General features: G+C 37.5%; 1 protein-coding gene across 4 annotated transcripts in view; it reads left to right on the top strand.

Moving 5' to 3' along the window:
- The first annotated feature begins 523 nt into the window (after positions 1-523).
- LOC136885216 (oocyte zinc finger protein XlCOF6.1) overlaps positions 524-20,197 on the top strand; it is a 55,728-nt gene continuing 36,054 nt past the window's right edge. For 3 of the 4 annotated variants that reach the window (XM_067157652.2, XM_067157653.2, XM_067157657.2), the window contains exon 1: positions 834-982. Coding sequence is in view for 1 of the 4 variants with exons in the window: in XM_067157653.2 (XP_067013754.2) it covers positions 935-982 (48 nt within the window). In the remaining 3 variants the exon portion in view is untranslated. Of the gene's footprint in view, positions 655-833; positions 983-20,197 lie in introns of those variants that run through there. The other variant, XM_067157656.2, reaches the window with a different exon arrangement.

Genomic DNA, 20,197 nt, shown 5'->3' on the forward strand with positions numbered 1-20,197 from the left:
GTGAAAATTTGTATGATAAAACATCATTTTATAACTTGCGAATCAGATAAAAGTAGCCTACATACCGTACCTTGTACTTAGTTTAGTCTTCACACATTTTTGTTGTTGGTATTTTTCCAGAAGTTTAGTCAATAATACATACGACCGTTTTCAAAAATCGATTTATTTATTTAATTAAATTAAGTAGGCTCTTCTTCGGGTAAGGTGTCGAGCTATCATTCTTTCCCTTTAGCATTCTTTATTTTCTGTAAATATGACTAGTTCCCGATTCCAAGTCACCGGGCTTCTGTGCCCCATTAACTTCGGTGTTGTTAAGTTATTTCTTGGGGATCACCAATGACGTTTTTGATTTTGTTTGACCATTTCTTAATTCTCGGCCTACTTGTCGTGTTAGCTTCGCTGCTGTTTTCTTTTCAGGGACTTTTCCCTCCAAGTTTTGCCGTGTTAAGGCAACGATTGTTGACACGGTGCTTAACGCGTTCCTGATGGCATCAAGGCCAGCCATTTAAGTCTATTGAAAAGATGATAACCGGGTTCGGTGAAAAGTTCTCTCTAAACCCCTAGAAAAAAGAATACGTGTACATAGACAATTGCTACAATACTTGAAAAGTATTCACTGTTTGATCCCCATCAATCCCTTCTCACGGACTGAAGGTATGAACTAATAGCATGTTCAGAATGCTGTTTATTGCAAACACTGTAATGTTTTAAATGCGAGTTAATAATATAGAGATGGAATTCGTTTTCTAGCTGAGCGTCATTGTATTGAAGAAATTTGCTCGACCCGCGAACAAATCTGGAATTAGGACAGCGTTGAAAGAGGAAATCTCTCCCGTCAGGTTAAAAGAGTGCTGATGGCCAGTAGCCCCGTAGATTGTTATGAGTGGCTGACGTACAACTGGCATATGTCCACATTCTACTTTTGTGTAGGTTAATGTCAGTCGGCAAGTGTAGAGCGGAACTAGGGCGGACAGTAGAAAAGGTAACTTGTTTACAGAAATTGCCTAATAATGTAGTTTATTACTTTGTGCTTCCATCTCCTGAAAAAACATTCTATTTCCTTCCCACACTGGCTACTATAGGCCTGTAGCAAGTGTTTTGTGAAATGGTAAACTTTTACTATTTCGCAAAGGACTTAAGAATGTAACATGACGTGGCTCACAAGACGCCACAGCGCGCTGCATACGGGCTGGTGAAAGCACCATTTACTAGTGGCGAGAACATGACAGATTATATGAACATGTGGGTAGTGACCAGACTATTGATCTGAACCACTTAGATCCGGCTAGTGACAAGACCATTGGTCTGAACTACCTAGGTCCGGCTAGTGACAACACCATTGGTCTGAACTACCTAGGTCCGGCTAGTGACAAGACCATTGGTCTGAACTACCTAGGTCCGGCTAGTGACAAGACCATAGATTTAAACTAGTTAGGTCTAGCTAAAGACAAGACCATTGGTCTGAACTACCTAGGTCCGGCTAGTGGCAAGACCATTGGTCTGAACTACCTAGGTCCGGCTAGTGACAACACCATTGGTCTGAACTACCTAGGTCCGGCTAGTGACAAGACCATTGGTCTGAACTACCTAGGTCCGGCTAGTGACAAGACTATTGGTCTGAACTAGGTAGGTCCGGCTGGTGACAAGACCATAGATTTAAACTAGTTAGGTCTAGCTAAAGACAAGACCATTGGTCTGAACTACCTAGGTCCGGCTAGTGGCAAGACCATTGGTCTGAACTAGTTAGGTCCGGCTGGTGACAAGATTATTGGTCTGAACTAGTTAGGTCCGGCTGGTGACAAGACCATTGGTCTGAACAAGTTAGGTCCGTCTAGTGACAAGATTATTGGTCTGAACTAGTTAGGTCTGGCTGGTGACAAGACCATACATTTGAACTAGATAGTTCCGTCTGGTAACAAGACCATTGGTCTGAACCAGTTAGGTCCAGCTGGTGACATGACCATTGGTCTGAACCAGTTAGGTCCGTCTAGTGACAAGATTATTGGTCTGAACTAGTTAGGTCCGGCTGGTGACAAGACCAGAGATTTGAACTAGTTAGGTCTAGCTAAAGACAAGACCATTGGTCTGAACTAGTTAGGTCCGGCTGGTGACAAGACCATTTGGCTGAACTAGGTAGGTCCGGCTGGTGACAAGACCATTGGTCTGAACTAGTTAGGTCCGGCTGGTGACAAGACCATACATTTGAAGTAGTTAGGTCTAGCTAAAGACAAGACTATTGGTCTGAACTAGATAGTTCTGGCTGGTGCCAAGACCATAGATTTGAATTAGTTAGGTCTAGCTAAAGACAAGACCATTGGTCTGAACTAGTTAGGTCCGGCTGGTGACAAGACCATTAGTCTGAACTAGTTAGGTCCGGCTGGTGACAAGACCATTGGTCTGAACCAGTTAGGTCCGTCTAGTGACAAGATTATTGGTCTGAACTAGTTATGTCTGGCTGGTGACAAGACCATAGATTTGAACTTGTTAGGTCTAGCTAAAGACAAGACCATTGGTCTGAACTAGTTAGGTCCGGCTGGTGACAAGACCATTTGTCTGAACTAGGTAGGTCCGGCTGGTGACAAGACCATACATTTGAAGTAGTTAGGTCTAGCTAAAGACAAGACTATTGGTCTGAACTAGATAGTTCTGGCTGGTGACAAGACCATTGGTCTGAACTGGTGACAAGACCTTTGGTCTGAACTAGTTAGGTCCAGCTGGTGACAAGACCATAGATTTAAACTAGTCAGGTCTAGCTAAAGACAAGACCACTGGTCTGAACTAGTTAGGTCCAGCTGGTGACAAGACCATAGATTTGAATGAGTTAGGTCTAGCTAAAGACAACACCATTGGGCTGAACTAGCTAGGTCTAGCTAGTGACATAAGGTACATTCAGGGAAACGGGGTGACCTAGGGAGCGGTGATAAGGGTACAGGGAACTGGACGTCAAGTAGGGATGACATAAAAATGTTAATGTTCAACTGTAGAAGCATTGTAAAGAAAGGGATAGAATTAAGTAATTTAATTGATTACATACTTACCTGATATTGTAATAGGAGTTGAATCATGGCTGAGAAATGATATAATGGATGCAGAAATTTTCTCACGGAACTGGAGTGTGTCAGTAAAATTCTTTCAAGAATAAAATTTACTGTGTCCACCCGTTCAATACAATTATATTCTATAGTGATTAAATTCTACTTGAATTACATATACTAATTAGGTACATGTGTCGAGAATTTAATCACTACAGAATATCATTGTATTGAACAGGTGGACACAGTAAATTTTATTCGTGAAAGAATTTTACTTATTGTTATCTTCAGTACGGAACAAATATGAGATTAGTAACATGTAACTGGAGTGTGTATCGTAGAGATAGGAAAGGAATGGTATGAGGGGGAGATTTCATTCTGGTGAAAGAAGAATTTGTAAGCTTCGAAGAAGTTAAAGATGACAAACATGAAATTTAAGGTGTAATGCTTATCTCTAAAGATAATAGGCAACTTGATGTCTTTGGAGTGTACAGACTGAGAAAGGATAGCGCTGACTCTGATTCACAATTATTAAGATAATCAGCTATGTGGGAAACGATATGGAAAGGAACGTGATAGTAGCAGGTGATCTCAATTTACCAAATGTCAATTGGGAAGGTAATGCGAGGGATAGGAAGCCTGGCCAATAAATGGCAAATAAGTTAATATCGGAAGGGCAGCTGATTCAGAAAGTGATGGAACCAACTAAAGGGAAGAATATTCTGAATGTGGTGCTGGTAAAACCAGATGAGCTCTATAGAGAAACTGAAGTAATAGATGGCATTAGTGATCACGAAGCTGTTTTTGTGGTAGTTAACAATAAATGTGAAAGACAGTAAAGTATTAAAATTAGGACTGTTAGGCAGTACCATATGGCTGATAAAACAGGCATAGGGAGTTTTAAAAAAGTAACTATGATCGATGTAAAACGGTAAGTAAAAATATGAAGAGACTCTGGGATGGGTGTAAAGCAATTGTTGAGGAATGTAAAAACAGGTTTGTACCTTTAAAGGTGGTAAGAAATGGTAAAGACCCACCTTATTATAAGAGAGAAATAAAGAGACAAAGAAGGAGGTGCAGACTAGAAAGAAATATAGTTAGAAATGGCAGTAGAAGTAAGGAGAAATTGAAGGAACTTACTAGAAAATTGAATCTAGCAAAGAAGTCAGCTAAGGATAACATGATGGCAAGCATAATGGGCAGTCATATTATTTTAGTGAAAAATGGAAGAGTATGTATAGGTACTTTAAGGCAGAAACAGGTTCCAGGAAGGATATTCCAGGAATCATTAATGAACAAGGGGAGTGTGTATGCGAAGATCTTCAAAAAGCAGAAGTATTCAGTCAGCATTATGTAAAGAGTGTTGGTTACAATGATAATGTCCAGATAGACAAGGTGACTAATACTAAAGAAGTATTAAAAGATACCTATGATAACAGTGACATTTACAGTAAGATACAAAAGTTGAAAACTAGGAGTGCGGTTTGAATTGATAAGATTTCTGGGGATATACTAAAGACAATGGCTTGGTATACAGTACCATATCTGAAGTACTTATTTGATTATTGTTTGGTCGGAGGAGCTATACCAAATGAATGAAGAGTTGCTATAGTAGCCCCTGTGTATAAAGGAAAGGGTGATAGACATAAAGCTGAAAATTACAGGCCAGTCACCTTGACATGCATTGCAAGTAAGCTTTGGAAAAGCATTTTTTTCAGATTATATTAGACATGTTTACAAAATTTGTAACTAGGCATCATGGTTACACGATGCATAGTAAAGAAAAAAAAAGAAAATTTAAATTATATGGAATTTTAACACTTTTAACACAGACCAAACACCAGATAAAATGCATCAAAAAAGTAAACAAATGAACATCAGATTGGGCAACGTGACGACTATAAGAAAGGATGTAGAGCAAGCGTGGGAACACTACCTAGGGCCATGAGGATACGTAGGTTGCAGATTTTAAGAAAAATCAACGGTGATCCCTTGATCTGTTAATATTTTTTCAAATTAACAATACAAACAAAATTCATCAATGCCTCATTTAAGTTAGCATAGGCCAAAACATATGAGTTCTGGAGCAATTTGGCAAGGGCTATTCCCTTACGTCAAAGAGGCTTATCAAAGATACCTTACGGAATACGACCTTCAGATTACAATGATTGAAGGTAATATGAACCTCATGATATTAAAGTTATACATAACAGAATCAAGAGGGAAAGTAGAAATACAAAAACTTGATATAGGGGCTATCTGAACTTACAGCTAAGGCATCTTACTAATAGAGTGGCGAGTCAGGGCAGTAGGGGTAAACTCAAATGTGAAAATTATAGCAAACATTAAATATAAATTAAGAAGGAAAATAAACCAACAGCCCAAGGCAGGGAATTCCGGGAGGGAGGATCTCCGAAATGCGTCTGGTCTCTAGACTGATGAGGACCGGAAGACCACAAAATCTGGCCTCGCTCTCTTAAAAAGGCTGAGGCTGGCCCTAGTGCGATCACCAGGTAACCAATCAGACCACAGAAGCTTAATTCTCGCCACCCAGATTCACCAATCAAAACTCCTGTTATTTTCTCCAACTTAAATGTTTATCGAGAACCTTCCATCTTACAAAACTCATACACAACTAGAATATGCTTCTAGAATCGACAGGGGCAGACAGCCCCTGTTCCAAAAGTTCAATTCACGAAAATTTTCAGAACTTGACTTTACTTATGAATATGACACATATGTAAATATATTAAAATAATTCTGCTCTTCGAATTGATTTGTTTATATGTATAATATTTACATGATTTGGTTTTACAATTTTGTTTGTTTGATGTATTAACAGGCTTCTGTATATGAGATATTGTTTCATCCATTTCATACAGAGCATTATCATCTCATTTACATAGCATTTTCATATTTTCTTCTTTTTGGTATTTCTGTGTTATTTGTGTCAAGTAATTTGTAAAAACCACCTATAATTGGAGTGTGTCTCTGTTGGTGGCACATTTATTAAATAAATAAATAAATAACGAACATTTTACATTTTATCAAATTTCGCTCCCAAGGTTATTTCAGAGATCGAGGTTCCACTGTACATTGGAGATGAAAAGTTTAGTTTGAATATAATGTAGTGTCGTGTGAACAGTGTCTGGATTAGCGTGGAAACACACAAGAGCACTTGATTCCTCATGACATGACAAACCCATATGGCACTCTACACCAACCGTGTGGTAGGCCCTAGTGTTTGATTGTGAACGAGTAGGAGAACACTCGAACATCTTTTTTGCGATAATAACACTAAAACAGTTCAATTTTGCAATTGACTTTTACCCCTCTGGTATTACAGTTAAAGCCCTCTGTGGGTCAATGGTAGAGATAGCGGATTCAAACCCAGCAGAGGTAGTTGGAGTTTTGAAGGGCGGCACTCTATGTCGTACAATGTTGCCATGTAAGAGATCTCTGGTGACACGTTTGGTGTTCACCTGACAAAATTCACTAAAACTCAGCCTTAGACGCCCAAGAGAGGTTTGGTTTATTCTACCATCTAGTAGGCCTAGAGTGAAACGGAACATGTACGTTGACGAGCAGGCAGCCAGGTGGCATGCACATGATAGCTGAGGCCACATTATTAATGCCTTGAGAGGAATGTTATCTCATTGCTGCCAATCGGCTGGTGAAAATTTCTGGGGAGAACACTGAAGTCAAAAAGCCACACAGCAATATCACATATTTGAAGATTTGTAAACATAGTTTAAAAACGAAATCACTAGACTACATAATAAAAAAAATTAAAAGAAATGAGTTAGTATATAACTATTAGTTCTCAATAACAAACAATACATCTGAAGGTGAAAATTAGATAGTTATGGTTTTCAACTTCCTGTCAGCACTCCAGCAGCATTATGGAGAAACATTCCATTTACAGCTTTATGTCAGACTCCACAAGCAATTGTCAAGCCTAGAGTAACACATTACGTTAGCCATGCAAAACCATTGGGCTTGGAGCAAGCAAATAAGGTCGAAAGGCAATAGCCCCCAGGTTAGAGCCACAATGCAGCCCACATGCGTCTAGTGTCCCCTGTGACTCTACTGGCTATTTAACGTGAGAAATTTCATTATTCCGTATTGAACTAAGAATTACAAATAAATAAAGTTTTGGTATTTCCACCTATTCAATACAAAATTTAATGTTATTATTCAACTGCAACATTTACAGAATTATATAGGACTAGTTTTGACACATAATAGCATCATCCTCAGCTGTTATAGAAAAATAGGCTTACATACAATTCATAATATGACTTAAAGTAATGGTGTGGAAAAACTATTGAAAACTGTTTTGAAGATATTAACACATTAAAAACATTTATATCAAGTAAAGAACTTAGTTAATTTTATGTATAATACGCAATAAGTTCTCTCAGTATTCGTTCCGCAGAGTTAGTTATATGTTAAAAGAGTTCATTAATGTCTCCTTGTGATAGCCGGTTGCAATGTTCTTGAATATGTGCTCCTGATAAAATGCTGTATTTCCTTCATGTGTATAATGCAGCAATATCATATAAGTTTGTGAAAGCTTGCAATTTTTAGTTTATGTCCTAGGCTAATGAGATGGAAACATTCAGATGGCTTCTTAAGATCTTACTAGAGTGTATGTTTTCTTAGTTCAATATGGAACCTGTAAGGAAATGAGACGCCGTTAAAAAGCTGTGTTGGATATTGTCAGAGTCTATACAACGTGAATGATAATGACGATGAAATGTTATTTAAAAGGGAAGGAGGCTCACCTCAAACAGCCGTAGGATGAACCTCTGGTTAGTCACACGCTATGACATGCGAGACAAGCTGCCTCTGTGGATCCGTGGTAGAGTGTCGGCCTCCGGATCCCAAGATAGCGGGTTCAAACCCGGCATAGGTAGTCGGATTTTTGAAGGGCGGAAAAAAGTCCATTCGACACTCCATGTCGTACGATGTCGGCATGTAAAAGATCTCTGGTGATACATTTGGTATTTACCCGACAAAATTAATTAAATCTCAGCCATAGACGCCCAAGAGAGATCCGGTTTACTCTAGGTCCGCTAGATGGCAGACAGAGTAAACCGGAACGTCGAAATTGACGAGCAGACAGCCAGATGGCGTCAAATCGAAATGTCTGCAAACGGTAGCTGAGGCCATACGATTATTATTATTATTATTATTATTATTATTATTATTACATGCGAGACAGCACTGAGTGTGTGTTCGCAGTCGGACGATGTTAGGAGGGGGGAGTAGGGGCGGGCCAAGGCAGCACGTGTGGGTCGCGCCTGTGGGGAGAGTCAGGTGTGTGTGAGCTGCGGAACGAATATTGGTCTATATGAATGTAGCATGATTCCGTAGCATAGAGTAATGGTCCTTTACTCAAAGATTCTAGTATTTGGATATGCTGTTCCAAATTTGTAAAATTATGTTTTAAATCATGTATATGTTGCCCGACAGTGGAGAATCTATTATATTTTACTGCGTTGACATGCTCGGCATATCTAATCTTGAAGTTGGGCCCTGTTTGCCCTAGTTAGGCGCTGCCACAGTCATTACATTGAAATCTGTAAACACCTAAACGTAAATAAGGGTTGGATTTATTTAAGGTAGCTATGTTGTGTAAAACATCGGAACTTTTGTTATCCGTCCGAAAATAAATCTTTACATTGTTCTTTTTGAATATGTTGGTAACTCTATGAATGTTATTATTAAACGTAAAGGTTGAATAAGAATTATGACATGGTTTATCCCTAATGAGCTTAGTTTGTGGACGATGTTTAATCTTATTGATTATGCCTTCAATAAAAGAAGTCTTGTAGCCATTAGCATGAGATATTTTACGGATAATATTCAACTCTTTATTTAAATCTGTTTTTGACATTGGAATTCTAAAGGCCCGGTCTACCAGGCTGAAATAAGTGGCTCTTTTATGAGCTTGTGGGTGTATTGAGTCATGCCTTATGGTTACGTTGGTTTGTGTTGGCTTCCTGTAGATGCTAAAAGAAAATGAAGGGGGCTGTCTCTTAATAGTTAAATCCAAATAGTTAATTGATCCCTTTATTTTCAGATTCCACGTTAAACTTGATGGGCGGGTCTCTGTCATAGAGTTTATTTAAAGTGGTCTTAGCATCTACTAGCCTTTTTCCTAACACTACGAATACATCGTCTACACACCTAGACCAATAGTGTATATTGTTTAACGTGTTCGTGTTACTAATTGTGGAACCTTCCAAAAAATCCATATAAATTTCTGCAAGTATCCCTGAGGCGGGAGGTCCCATGGATAGCCCGTTTTGTTTATAAATTGTGTTGTTGAAAGAAAATAATTGTTGTTGATTAACAACTTTAATGAACTCGTAAAGTCCTGTACCTCTAGTTCACTAAGGTGACTATAAGTTTTTAAGTTTTTATAAATGATCGGTATTATCTTACTGGTATTTACACTTGAGAACATGTTCACCACATCGAACGAATGTATTGTGTGATATGGTTGTAGTTCAAAGTTACTCAAATTATTAACTAATTCAATGGTATTCTTAATTGATTTATTAGCACTGAATTTATAACGTGTTTTAGAAATTTCTGAGTGAACTGTGCTACTTTGTAAAAAGGACTTGGTCTATAATTAAATACCGGTCTAATGGGGATTCCGGTCTTGTGGATTTTTGGAAGGGCTTTTACTGTTGGAAGCCCTGGGTTCATGTTAATTAATTTGGTTTTTTCCTGTTCCGTAAATAGAAAATTTGTTTTCTTTAATGTTCGTTTTAATTGTTTTTGAAGTATCTGTGTTGGGTCTTTCTTAGTCACTGTGAAAGTCTTATCTTCAAACAATGTTTTAGTTTTTTAATGTAATCTGTCTTGTGCATGATAACTGTCGTATTACCTTTATCCGCCTTGGTTACGATAAGTTCTTCATCTGTAATCTTCTTTTTAAGATCTATGATGTGCTTTCTTCTGAATTGCGGCCGGTTCTCTTATTGTTCGCGATGAAGATTTTTTGTAATTGCCTTTTTACATCTGTCCTAACATCGTCTTGCAAATCCTACTTGCTTCTTCAGATTCTATCACTAATTTGGAAGCTATATTGGCTAAGTTAACATTAGGCCAATTGTGTTTGGTCCCTTTAGACAGAATACTTGTTTCTACTTCGTTTATATCAGTTTTAGATAAGTTAACTAGAGGAGTGTGGAATTGATTCATTGAATCTTTATTGGCATTATATTCAGGATTATTAGCAGAGGTTGTTTTGCTAGAGACTACTTCATTATGTAACATATTAAGTTTCTTTTCTAGTGTTGTTTTGTATGATGTTAAGCAAATTGGTAAGCTTATCTTGAACCTGAGCTTGAAAAAGGTTCCATTGAGCCTTCGTGAGTAAAGTTGTGGCCTTGACGTGAGCCTCATACAGTTTCTGGTTTAAAATGGAGTTTTTCTTATGAAGAAACTTTAGTTCATTCTTTAACCATAACTTTTTAGCTTTTAAATGAACATCGCTTTGAAGATATTAACACATTAAAAACATTTATAACAAGTAAAGAACTTGCGAGTCAGTTATATGTTAAAAGAGTTCATTAACGTCTCCTTGTGATAACCGGTTGCGATGTTCTTGAATATGTGCTCCTGATAAAATGCTGTATTTCCTTCATGTGTAGAATGCAGCAATATCATAAAAGTTTGTGAAGGCTTGCAATTTTTAGTTTATGTCCTAGGCTAATGAGGTGGAAACATTCAGGTGGCTTCTTAAGATCTTACTAGAGCATATGTTTCTTAGTTCAATATGGAACCTGTAAGGAAATGAGACGCCGTTAAAAAGCTGTGTTGGATATTGTCAGAGTCTATACAACGTGAATGATAATGATGATGAAATGTTATTTAAAATGGAAAGCTATTGACGAGACCATTCGTTACATCACAGAGAGTCTAACTGCAGCTGGCACACCTAGATGCATCACTTCCCAACTTTGCATTTATATTATTTTCACAGACTCTGGTAACACTGGGCGAGACATGATGTGAACTATATTGGAGGCAACAAGAACTGCCCTGTGGCCAGAGATTTTCAGAGATTAGTTTTAATTTGCTATATAAGGTGAGCATTAGTGGCTCCCTGGCTAGCATAATGGAAGGATCTCTCCTCTCATCTACTTTAGATATTGTTTCACATCATTTTTGTTATAAATTATATTACTCACTTATCTGATCCTTCAATGGAATATTATATTTACTAATTTTTAAGTATTCATTTACTTTTCAAAAAGTCCTTTAATGCAGGGGCTCTTATAAAATGAAGCTTGTGATGCACTTGGTTTGGGGGTTTTTCTCGATGATGGGCATGTTCAGATATTGCTAACTTGCTTGGCTGTTTGAGAAGAATATTTCTTTGGTTTTCCTTCATACGAGTACCAATCGACTGGCATATTTTGCAAATGTATACTTTAATATTAATTAGAAGAGAAGGAGTCCACCTTTTCAGTACAATCGATATTTAGCAACAAGTATATTTATAAAATTATATGTTTCATCCCTGTGTGAGGGACATCTTTAGCTCTTGAAGATAAGTTAACAACAAATCCAATCTTTAATGATATACGGTACAGTAAAATTGGCTGAATATAAGTATATATGTAATGGAAAAACACAGAAGAACTTTACAATTTAGGATACAATCGTATGGGATATTTTGTTTAAGAATAGTTGACATCAAGCACAACATCAACAGGCCAATGTAGAGTGAATTTGAAGAAGCACATTATAAATACTCCAAATGCCATTAAAAACAAGTTGCTGTTGAATAAATAAATCTAAATGAGGTGACATATAAGAAAAATAATAACCCTAAAGAGTAAGGTATTGCCATTTTTAAAAGTTATTGGAAATTTGAGACACAGGTTAGTCTCGTAAAGCGTTCAAGTAGTGGTGTATGAAAGTAGCGTAGGAAACTTGGAGATCAAGTAGAATCAAATGATTACTTTTAGGAGGAGCCTAAAAAAGAAAAAAGGAGAAGTTAGATTTAAAATGAGAAATGAGAAAAAAGATAAATGAAAGAAGAGAAGTAATTTCCTTGCCTGTTGGTGCCACTGTATGGGTGTGTAGCTGACTGCTGGGTTGGAGAAGCGAACAGCTTGTATGTTTCATTAGATAAAAGGAAAAATTAAATTAATTCTTCAACAAGAATATTGTAATTATTATTAACCTTGTTAAGGTTGTAATTTGGATTAAATCTTTGATCTAAATACATGAAAATATTCTCATATATGTTCATCAGAGTACCCTTATTGATTTCATGTGAGATAGTGAGATACTGGTCTATTGTAGAAAAAAGAATGATTTAAATTAAACATATATGAGAACTCATTGCCGAAGATTTATTGTGCCTTTTATCATTCACACGCTCTTGGTAGTGAGTTATCAAGCTTCATGCTGTCCATTCTGCATACAATGCTTTATATTGAGTGCATGTGAGCTTGAATACTCCTGAATTATGTAAATAATTTTTTGCCGCTATAAACAATGCCATGATGATTATAAAACAATTGACTAGTGTTGGTAGTCCTGAAAGAAATATTGAAATGTTGTTTGTTAAAGCGATTTGAAAAATATTATTGCTGGTATAAGTAAAAATAGCAAAGTATTTTTTTCTTTGAATCTGTAATGAGTGTAGCATTTGGTTTGCTTCTGATTTTGTTAGTAATTTTCTATGAATTCTTTTACCAATTGCAATTTTATAGTTCATCTGAATTTTTTTTTCTGAAATCTTCTAACTATAAGCTCCATGAACTAAACTAAAGAAAGATGCTCTCTTGTGAGCTTGAGGATGAAGATAGTCTTGTTTAATAGTATTGATCATTTGAGTGGGTTTACTAAAATTTTTGAAAGGGTTTCTTATCATTTTGACATCAAAGAAACTAAGTGAATTGTTAGTCTCATTTTATAAGGTAAAATTAATAAAAGGATCTGGGAAATTAACTTGATCCAACTGCAATCTGTTGACAGTGCAAGTGAAATTTGCTGAGTGTAGCTGTATCTGGTGCTTCGTGAATAAATAAATAAATAAATAAATAAATAAACTCATGATTCATTTATCAATAAAACAAAGATATTGTATATGTATCTGACCCATAACCATTGATGTAATTAAGGATTTTTATCTTCTCAAGGCATTTCTATGCAGATTTCCACCAAGATTCTTGAAGCCGGAGCCCCCATTGGAAGACCCATTTGTTGATAAATATTGTCATTAACCCTCTTGGAGCCAAGAGCCGATCTAGTTGGTCGCTCCCCATTAGCTGGAAGAGGCCAGAGCTCCGCTTTCACTCCTCTACTGTAAAGTGCCAGGCCGTTTTCAGGGGAAATACATGTATTTTAAAATTTGCGTATATCTACCGGTGTATAGCAAATACCGGCATGAAATTTTCTACATATTGACTACGTAGAATAAGAAACTGGTTTGGAGTGATATAAAGAGTCAAAAACGTTTTATTGTTGATTTATAATTGTCGAAAACGTTTATTTTTAGGAAGAGAAAAATATTTTCGCACTTTCTCTCTTGACATCTACTTTGAAAAAATAATTTACGATACAAAAGAATATACGTAATTATGTATAATGTATTTCTAAATACAATTCTATAGAATAACTAATATGAACGAGAAAAATAAGAACGTAAAAAATAAAAATTCAAACATATCTCACTAATAAAGACAAGACAATTTTACTCACCGATAAAATTTGCGTGTATGTATCGATGTTTGGCAAATACTGACAACAAATTTTCTACGTGCGGACAACACAGTATTAAAATAATTCTGAATTATTAAATAAGTAAAAAATAGTAGTTGATATTATAGTTTTTGTTTTCAGAAAAAAGTTTCTCGTTTTCGGTTGTAGTATATATTAGAAAAATAATTTTAGAATACAACAGAATTTATGAAATTAAGAAATGTATGACACTAAAGCCGTGATTTGCTTTCACCTACTAAGTGAGCGCTGCTCAGTTCGGTACCTGCAGTTTACGAGGTGAATCATGGTCAGTGAGACAGATCCTCTCAGTAATTATTATTGGTTTTCCAGACCGGGGTCCTCTCACCCTCAGATATCTCCTCAGTTGCAATCACTTAGGGTCACTTAGATTGAGTGAACCTCGAACCAACCCTCAGGACCAGGCGAAAATTCTTGACCTGGGCGGGAATCGAACCCATGACCTCCGGGTGAGAGGCAGGTACGCTACACTTGGCCCGCGGAGACCGGCATTTAGGTAATGATATAGGACTATATGTGACTATAAGGTTTAGCAGAGAGTACATGAAAAGTAAATTGAAGTGTGATATGGGCGGAGAATCAGACGGTAGGGCATGGTTAGGTCCAAGAACTTCCTTGAAGGAGACAGGAGGTTGAGGTATGTTGTCGGGTTCATTGGGACGAATTTCCACAAAATGTTCTCCAGAAACATCATCATAGTGGCTTTAGTGCTGTTAGACACAATTAAATGTCTCTTCTTTAGCTGCGGTGATTCAGCGGACGTGTCCGGTATAATTTCGTCGCTACTCTCTGAACTAAATTCCCTATCGCTATCCGATAAACCATCAGCGTTAACTTTGCACTGTTCTAAATACTGCATTAATTTATTGTCATCAATACCTGCTGAAAAATTATCACGTGAATAACATGCCATTTTCCTGTCACAAATCCACTCACTGCAAGGAGCAATCTCGTACTGACCGGTTAGCAGTATTTGTAAACACAGGAAACGACTCTTGTGAAAGGTATAACACCTTTTCACACCAGGCAAATGCTGGGGCTGTACCTTAATTAAGGCCACGGCCGCTTCCTTCCAACTCCTAGGCCTTTCCTATCCCATCGTCGCCATAAGACCTATCTGTGTCGGCGCGACGTAAAGCCCCTAGCAAAAAAAAAGGTATAACACCCTCTCAGAACTGCCAAAGCAAGGCCAGGCACACAATAACGTGTAGCCCCTTTACTACAGGTTGTAACAGAAGTATGCACTTCACTATAGGTTGCCTCAAAATTACGTATATCACAGAATTTTAAGCCGGCCGATGTAATCGGCTCTGGCAACTTCCGACTGGATTGTTAACGGCCGACCAGATCGGCTCTGGCAATTTAAAGGGCGGATGCTCGCACTACCGCCTGGCACCAAGAGAGTTAAACAAGAAGAAATGGTATAAATTCAGTAAATGCAGCATAAGTTTTATATCATTATAATCTATTTGAAATAGTACGAATCTTATGTAGAATACCTTGTTGAGGATAGAGAGCCAAGGATCCACCCGCCAATCTCATGATTACATAACAGAAATCGGTATGTTGGAAGGAATTTTGCTCTACTTCAACGAAAAACAACCCTTGGGGGTGTATTTATGAATTATCTAGGAAACCAGAAAATTTAAATACCAACCTCTGCTCAATCGAAACTGAAAACGGCTAGACAAAAAAATTTCTGATACCGCCAACATTCTGATAAATATATTCTTCTCAGATGAAAAAGTTGTCTCAGAACAACAAACATCAATTAAAAAGTTTTTCAGAAGTTCCTCCTGATACTGAAGATGATGCGCTGTCTGCTAATATAATAAAAAACATTCACTACTGCTTTACTTCCTAATTTGTCATTCTGTTCAACAAATGTCTGGCTCTAAACCATTTTCTAACTTCTTGGAAATTGGCAATTGTTAAAATAATCCTGAAGGGAAGTTCCATAGTTAAGTTTACTCCCAAATCATTTGTCTTCTACTTGTACTTGGGAAAGATCTTATAGAAATTATTCATATACCGAGTTATGTATCACATGTATTTCTATGGCTTTCTGCGTAGCAATCAGTATGGCTTTACCCCGTCAGAAATCAACCAAAGATGCTGTTCTTGGCCTCGTATAATGGATCCGAGGCATATTTTCAAACAAGCAAGTTGCCGTATTAATTTCTCTGGACACAAGTGTTACTTTTGACAATGCTTGGTGGCCCAAAATTTTGTCCCAGTTAAAGGAGAAATGATGCCCAAAAAATCTCTATAAATGAATTCATGTTACTTCTGTAAACGAAGAGTGAAGTGTCAGATTGTCTCCACAAGGATCAACATGTAGCCCTGGTTTCTGGAATATTCTTTACGATAACCTCTTACAGCTAATTCTTCCAGTGGGATGTCGAGTCATTGCATATAGCGATGATGCTCTTCTTCTAATTGAAGCTGAAGAGATCTCACTGTTCGAACAAACTCTGCCATGTGTAGTGTTTTTAATTGAGGTGAAACTAACAGGCTGCAATTTATTGAAGTGAAGACCAAAGTGATGCTTCTCACGAGGAAAAGAAAACAGAAGAAACGAAGATTATTTATGAATGGACATCAGATAAAAATTGAGGATTACCCTGGGCAAAAATCTCACATTCAGAACTCACTTCAGCAACTTAATAATTAAAAATTAAAGCCAGTAAATTTTTACAGGGACTAACTATTGCATGCAGAAGTACTTCAAAATAATTTATTATAGGGCATTTGTGCCACTGATTCTATACTGTGCCCCTTCTTTCCAAAACACACTGAGAAAGAAAAGGGCCCAGAATAAATTATTGCAAATTCAAAGAGCCTTTGCGCTTACCAGACTACTACTTCTACTGATGCAGCACTTAGTATTTCTGGAATTGAGCCACTGTTTTTGACTGCAATGGGACTAGCTGAAGTCCATCGCCTGTTATAGAACAACAATGCCACTTTTTACAGTTTGGTCATCCAAGATTGTTCAAGAAGATTCTCTGTAACAAATGCATAGATACTCATGACTGCATCATTTATACGGATGGATCTTGTACATCAAGCAATGAGGGAAAGGCCTTGTTGGATGTGCTTTTTTATTCTATGAAAACAAAAGTGAAGTTTATTCAGCATAATATAAACTATCTTTCTGCTGTTCAGTCTTTGAGGCAGAACTACTAGCCATTAAATGTGAAGTACAGTGATGCCATCACAACAACAAATGGGTTGAAATACTCACAAGGGACACCTTTGACCTCGAACGCTTGGAACCGAAAAAACCATGCTTAGAATAACAAGCAATCATAAACAAAACAATGGTATGCTTCATTTCCATGCAAAACTGTGCACTTGTCTGCTAGCGCCACTAGACGGTGGCATAGTGTAGCTGCACTATTAGTGCTCCAGTTGCGAGAGTGGTATAGCTGCAATTTGTCTCTTGGAGTGTTCGCAAGCGAGTTACTGTGTAAACTGTGTACAGTGCAGTGATATCATGTGGTCCAAATATTAGGGACCAAGTTGCGACGTGCTGAATATGGAAATGACATCGGAGCCGAGGATATGGAGTTTGCGGATATATTATATAGGCATAGATATCAAGGATAATTTAATATATATATATATATATATATATATATATATATAATATTATTATATTATATTATATTATATTATTAATAGCCCGCCTGGTGGCCATGATCGTTAAGGCGCTGAAGTCTAAAACGGTCTGACACCGAGGTTAGCCGGTTCGAGTCCCGTTGGTCGAAAAAATTTTCACCATCAGAATGTTGGCCGGCAGGGTAGGGGAGGTGGTGGTATACAATTTCTAATCACTAGATTGCGTGCCAAAAGCCTGGATTAAATTCCAAACCTCTCCGCAGTGCTCATATGGAGTGAGGGCATATGACACTGTTGATGGTGATTCGTCCGTCGGATGGGGACGTTAAGCCTTGAGCAGACCCCTTGGTGCTATTCGACAGGAGTAGGCTATGTGCCGGCACCGGGTTTCACCCTCTCCCTACTATCATATATCACGTCATTCATTTCATCTCTCATTAACTCCTCTGATGAGGTTGACGTCAGGAAGGGCATCCGGTCATAAAAAACCGCCACGACAAATTCATATCACCTCATACCCGACCCCGTAGGGAAACGGGACAAGGGTTGGACAAACGTTATTATATTATATTATTATTATTAGTATATTATTATTATTATTATTATATTATATTATATTATATTATATTATATTATATTATATTATATAACATAATAATTCTTAAATATAATGGTGAGACACAGAAATACACGACGTTGCGCTGGAGAGATATTTGGATTTTGAAGGACAGGAGGAACCTGAATCTGAAGGTGGCTCTTCAAGCAGTACACGACATTCATCTCCAGAGCAACAGGAACAGTAAAGTCAAAGTGAGTACGAACTCCCTCCACCGAAAGAGACATGGTCCAGTGTATTAAAAGATATTGATGACAGCGTACTATAGAACATTTATTAGGACTATTACAATCGTGGCTTCAATTCCTGTAGCAAAATAATGAGGTGCTATAAGTGCATCAAAAGTAAATCAAATTGCACATTAATTCTAAATTATGTGTGTAGGAAATGGGGAGCAGGTGCTTGTTTCAAAGGAAACAGACTGTCGCAATTACAAACTATAAAAGAGTAAGTAATATCGCAATTTGATGGTGCAAGGAGGTATGGATCTACAGTTCACTACTGGCATCTGCAGATGTGGGCACTAGAAGGGGCTAAAATGGTTGCCTTGGTCAATTTCAAAGCTTCCATTTCTTTTATCGACCATCTCAAGCCTGAATATGGCATTTCATCCAGGCACACATGTAAGGACATAGAAAACGATAATATTATACGTCAGAAAGCACAACAGTTTGTGGAAGAAACGAACATGTTTATAACAGAGGAGAGTGTGGAGAAAGGCAATGTTTGGAACAGTGACCAGAGTCAATTCCAGTATGAAATGTCTTCAGCATCAGCACTGTCCTACAGAGGGGAGAAAACAACAGGTAGTGTGTTCCAGTCTGTACATAGCTCTATCCACAGCTACACAATTGATGTGGCTTTATCAATGGCAGGCAGACTAGCAAGCAAGTTGTACATCTGTTTTCAAGAGACACAAGGCACTTTCGGTCAAAATATTTTCAAGAAACTTGCAACAACCTGTCCATGAAACATTCATGTGGAGGCAAGCAAAAGTGGAAAAATGACTAAAGAACACATGAAACGTTATCTAACTTCAGTCCTTGGCGAACATATAACAAATGAAAAGAGCCTTTTGTGTGATTCCTGGGCAGGTCATGCAGATCGTACCCTTCTAGATGCACGTTTTCCAAACAAAGATGTTACGCTGAAGATATTGCCACCGAAAAACACAAAATATTGCCAACCCCTTGATGTTTACTTCTTTTGGCAATATAAACTCTATATCAAAAGGATTACTGATTTTGTAAGACTACAAGGTGCCAAACCACAAGTGAAGGTACATGATCATTATTTCATCGTGAAACTTCACTCTGATTTACAATCAATTTGCTGCCCCTACGCATAAGTCTATTTTGCAATATACGTGGCGAAAGCCAGGTTATGACATTGGCATACCAACATCATCATCTGAAAATGTAATTAGTGTGGCTTTTGATATTGGACTGCGTGAATGCAAAAGTGATTTGGAATGTGATAACATGGCTTTAGTGAGGTGTGCACATTGTTCTCTCCCACTGTGCTTTAACCACTTCATTGAAATCCCACATCTGCACTTTGAGAACTAATATAATCACTTTCAGGTGTGTGGTACTGCTGTATATGTGTGTTTTGCGCTATTATAAGTACTTTAAGCAGAGAGTTTTTGGTGCTGCTCATTGAAAATGTAATGATACACTGATGCCATTAAATTGCTTATAATTTTCTTCATATGGTATTGATATCTGGTTTCTTTGTTTCTCTCTATTAAAAAGTTACTTGGGGTAGAATGCAACATTTTGCATGGAAATGATGCACACAACTGTTTTGTTTATGATCGCTTGTTATTCTAAGCAAGGTCGTGTGCTGTTCCGAGTGTTCGAGGTCAAAGGTGCTCCTTGTCAGTGACTCACAAGCTGCAATGAAGTCTATAGACAACAAATATAATATGAACCCGTTAGCAGTTGCTATAAGAAGTATAGCTCAACAAAACTGTCATATCTGCATTTTTTGGATTTGTGGACACATTGGATCCACCAGAATGGAGAGAGCTGATCAAGTAGCAAAAGCTGTTGCTCAATCAAATCTGGAAGTCATGTACGACAGTTCTCCCTTATGTTATGCAAGAAGACAAGTCGGAGAACATATTTTGAATCAGTGGAACCTT

This window comes from Anabrus simplex, chromosome 14, assembly GCF_040414725.1.
Source record: "Anabrus simplex isolate iqAnaSimp1 chromosome 14, ASM4041472v1, whole genome shotgun sequence".
Lineage (NCBI taxonomy): Eukaryota > Metazoa > Arthropoda > Insecta > Orthoptera > Tettigoniidae > Anabrus > Anabrus simplex.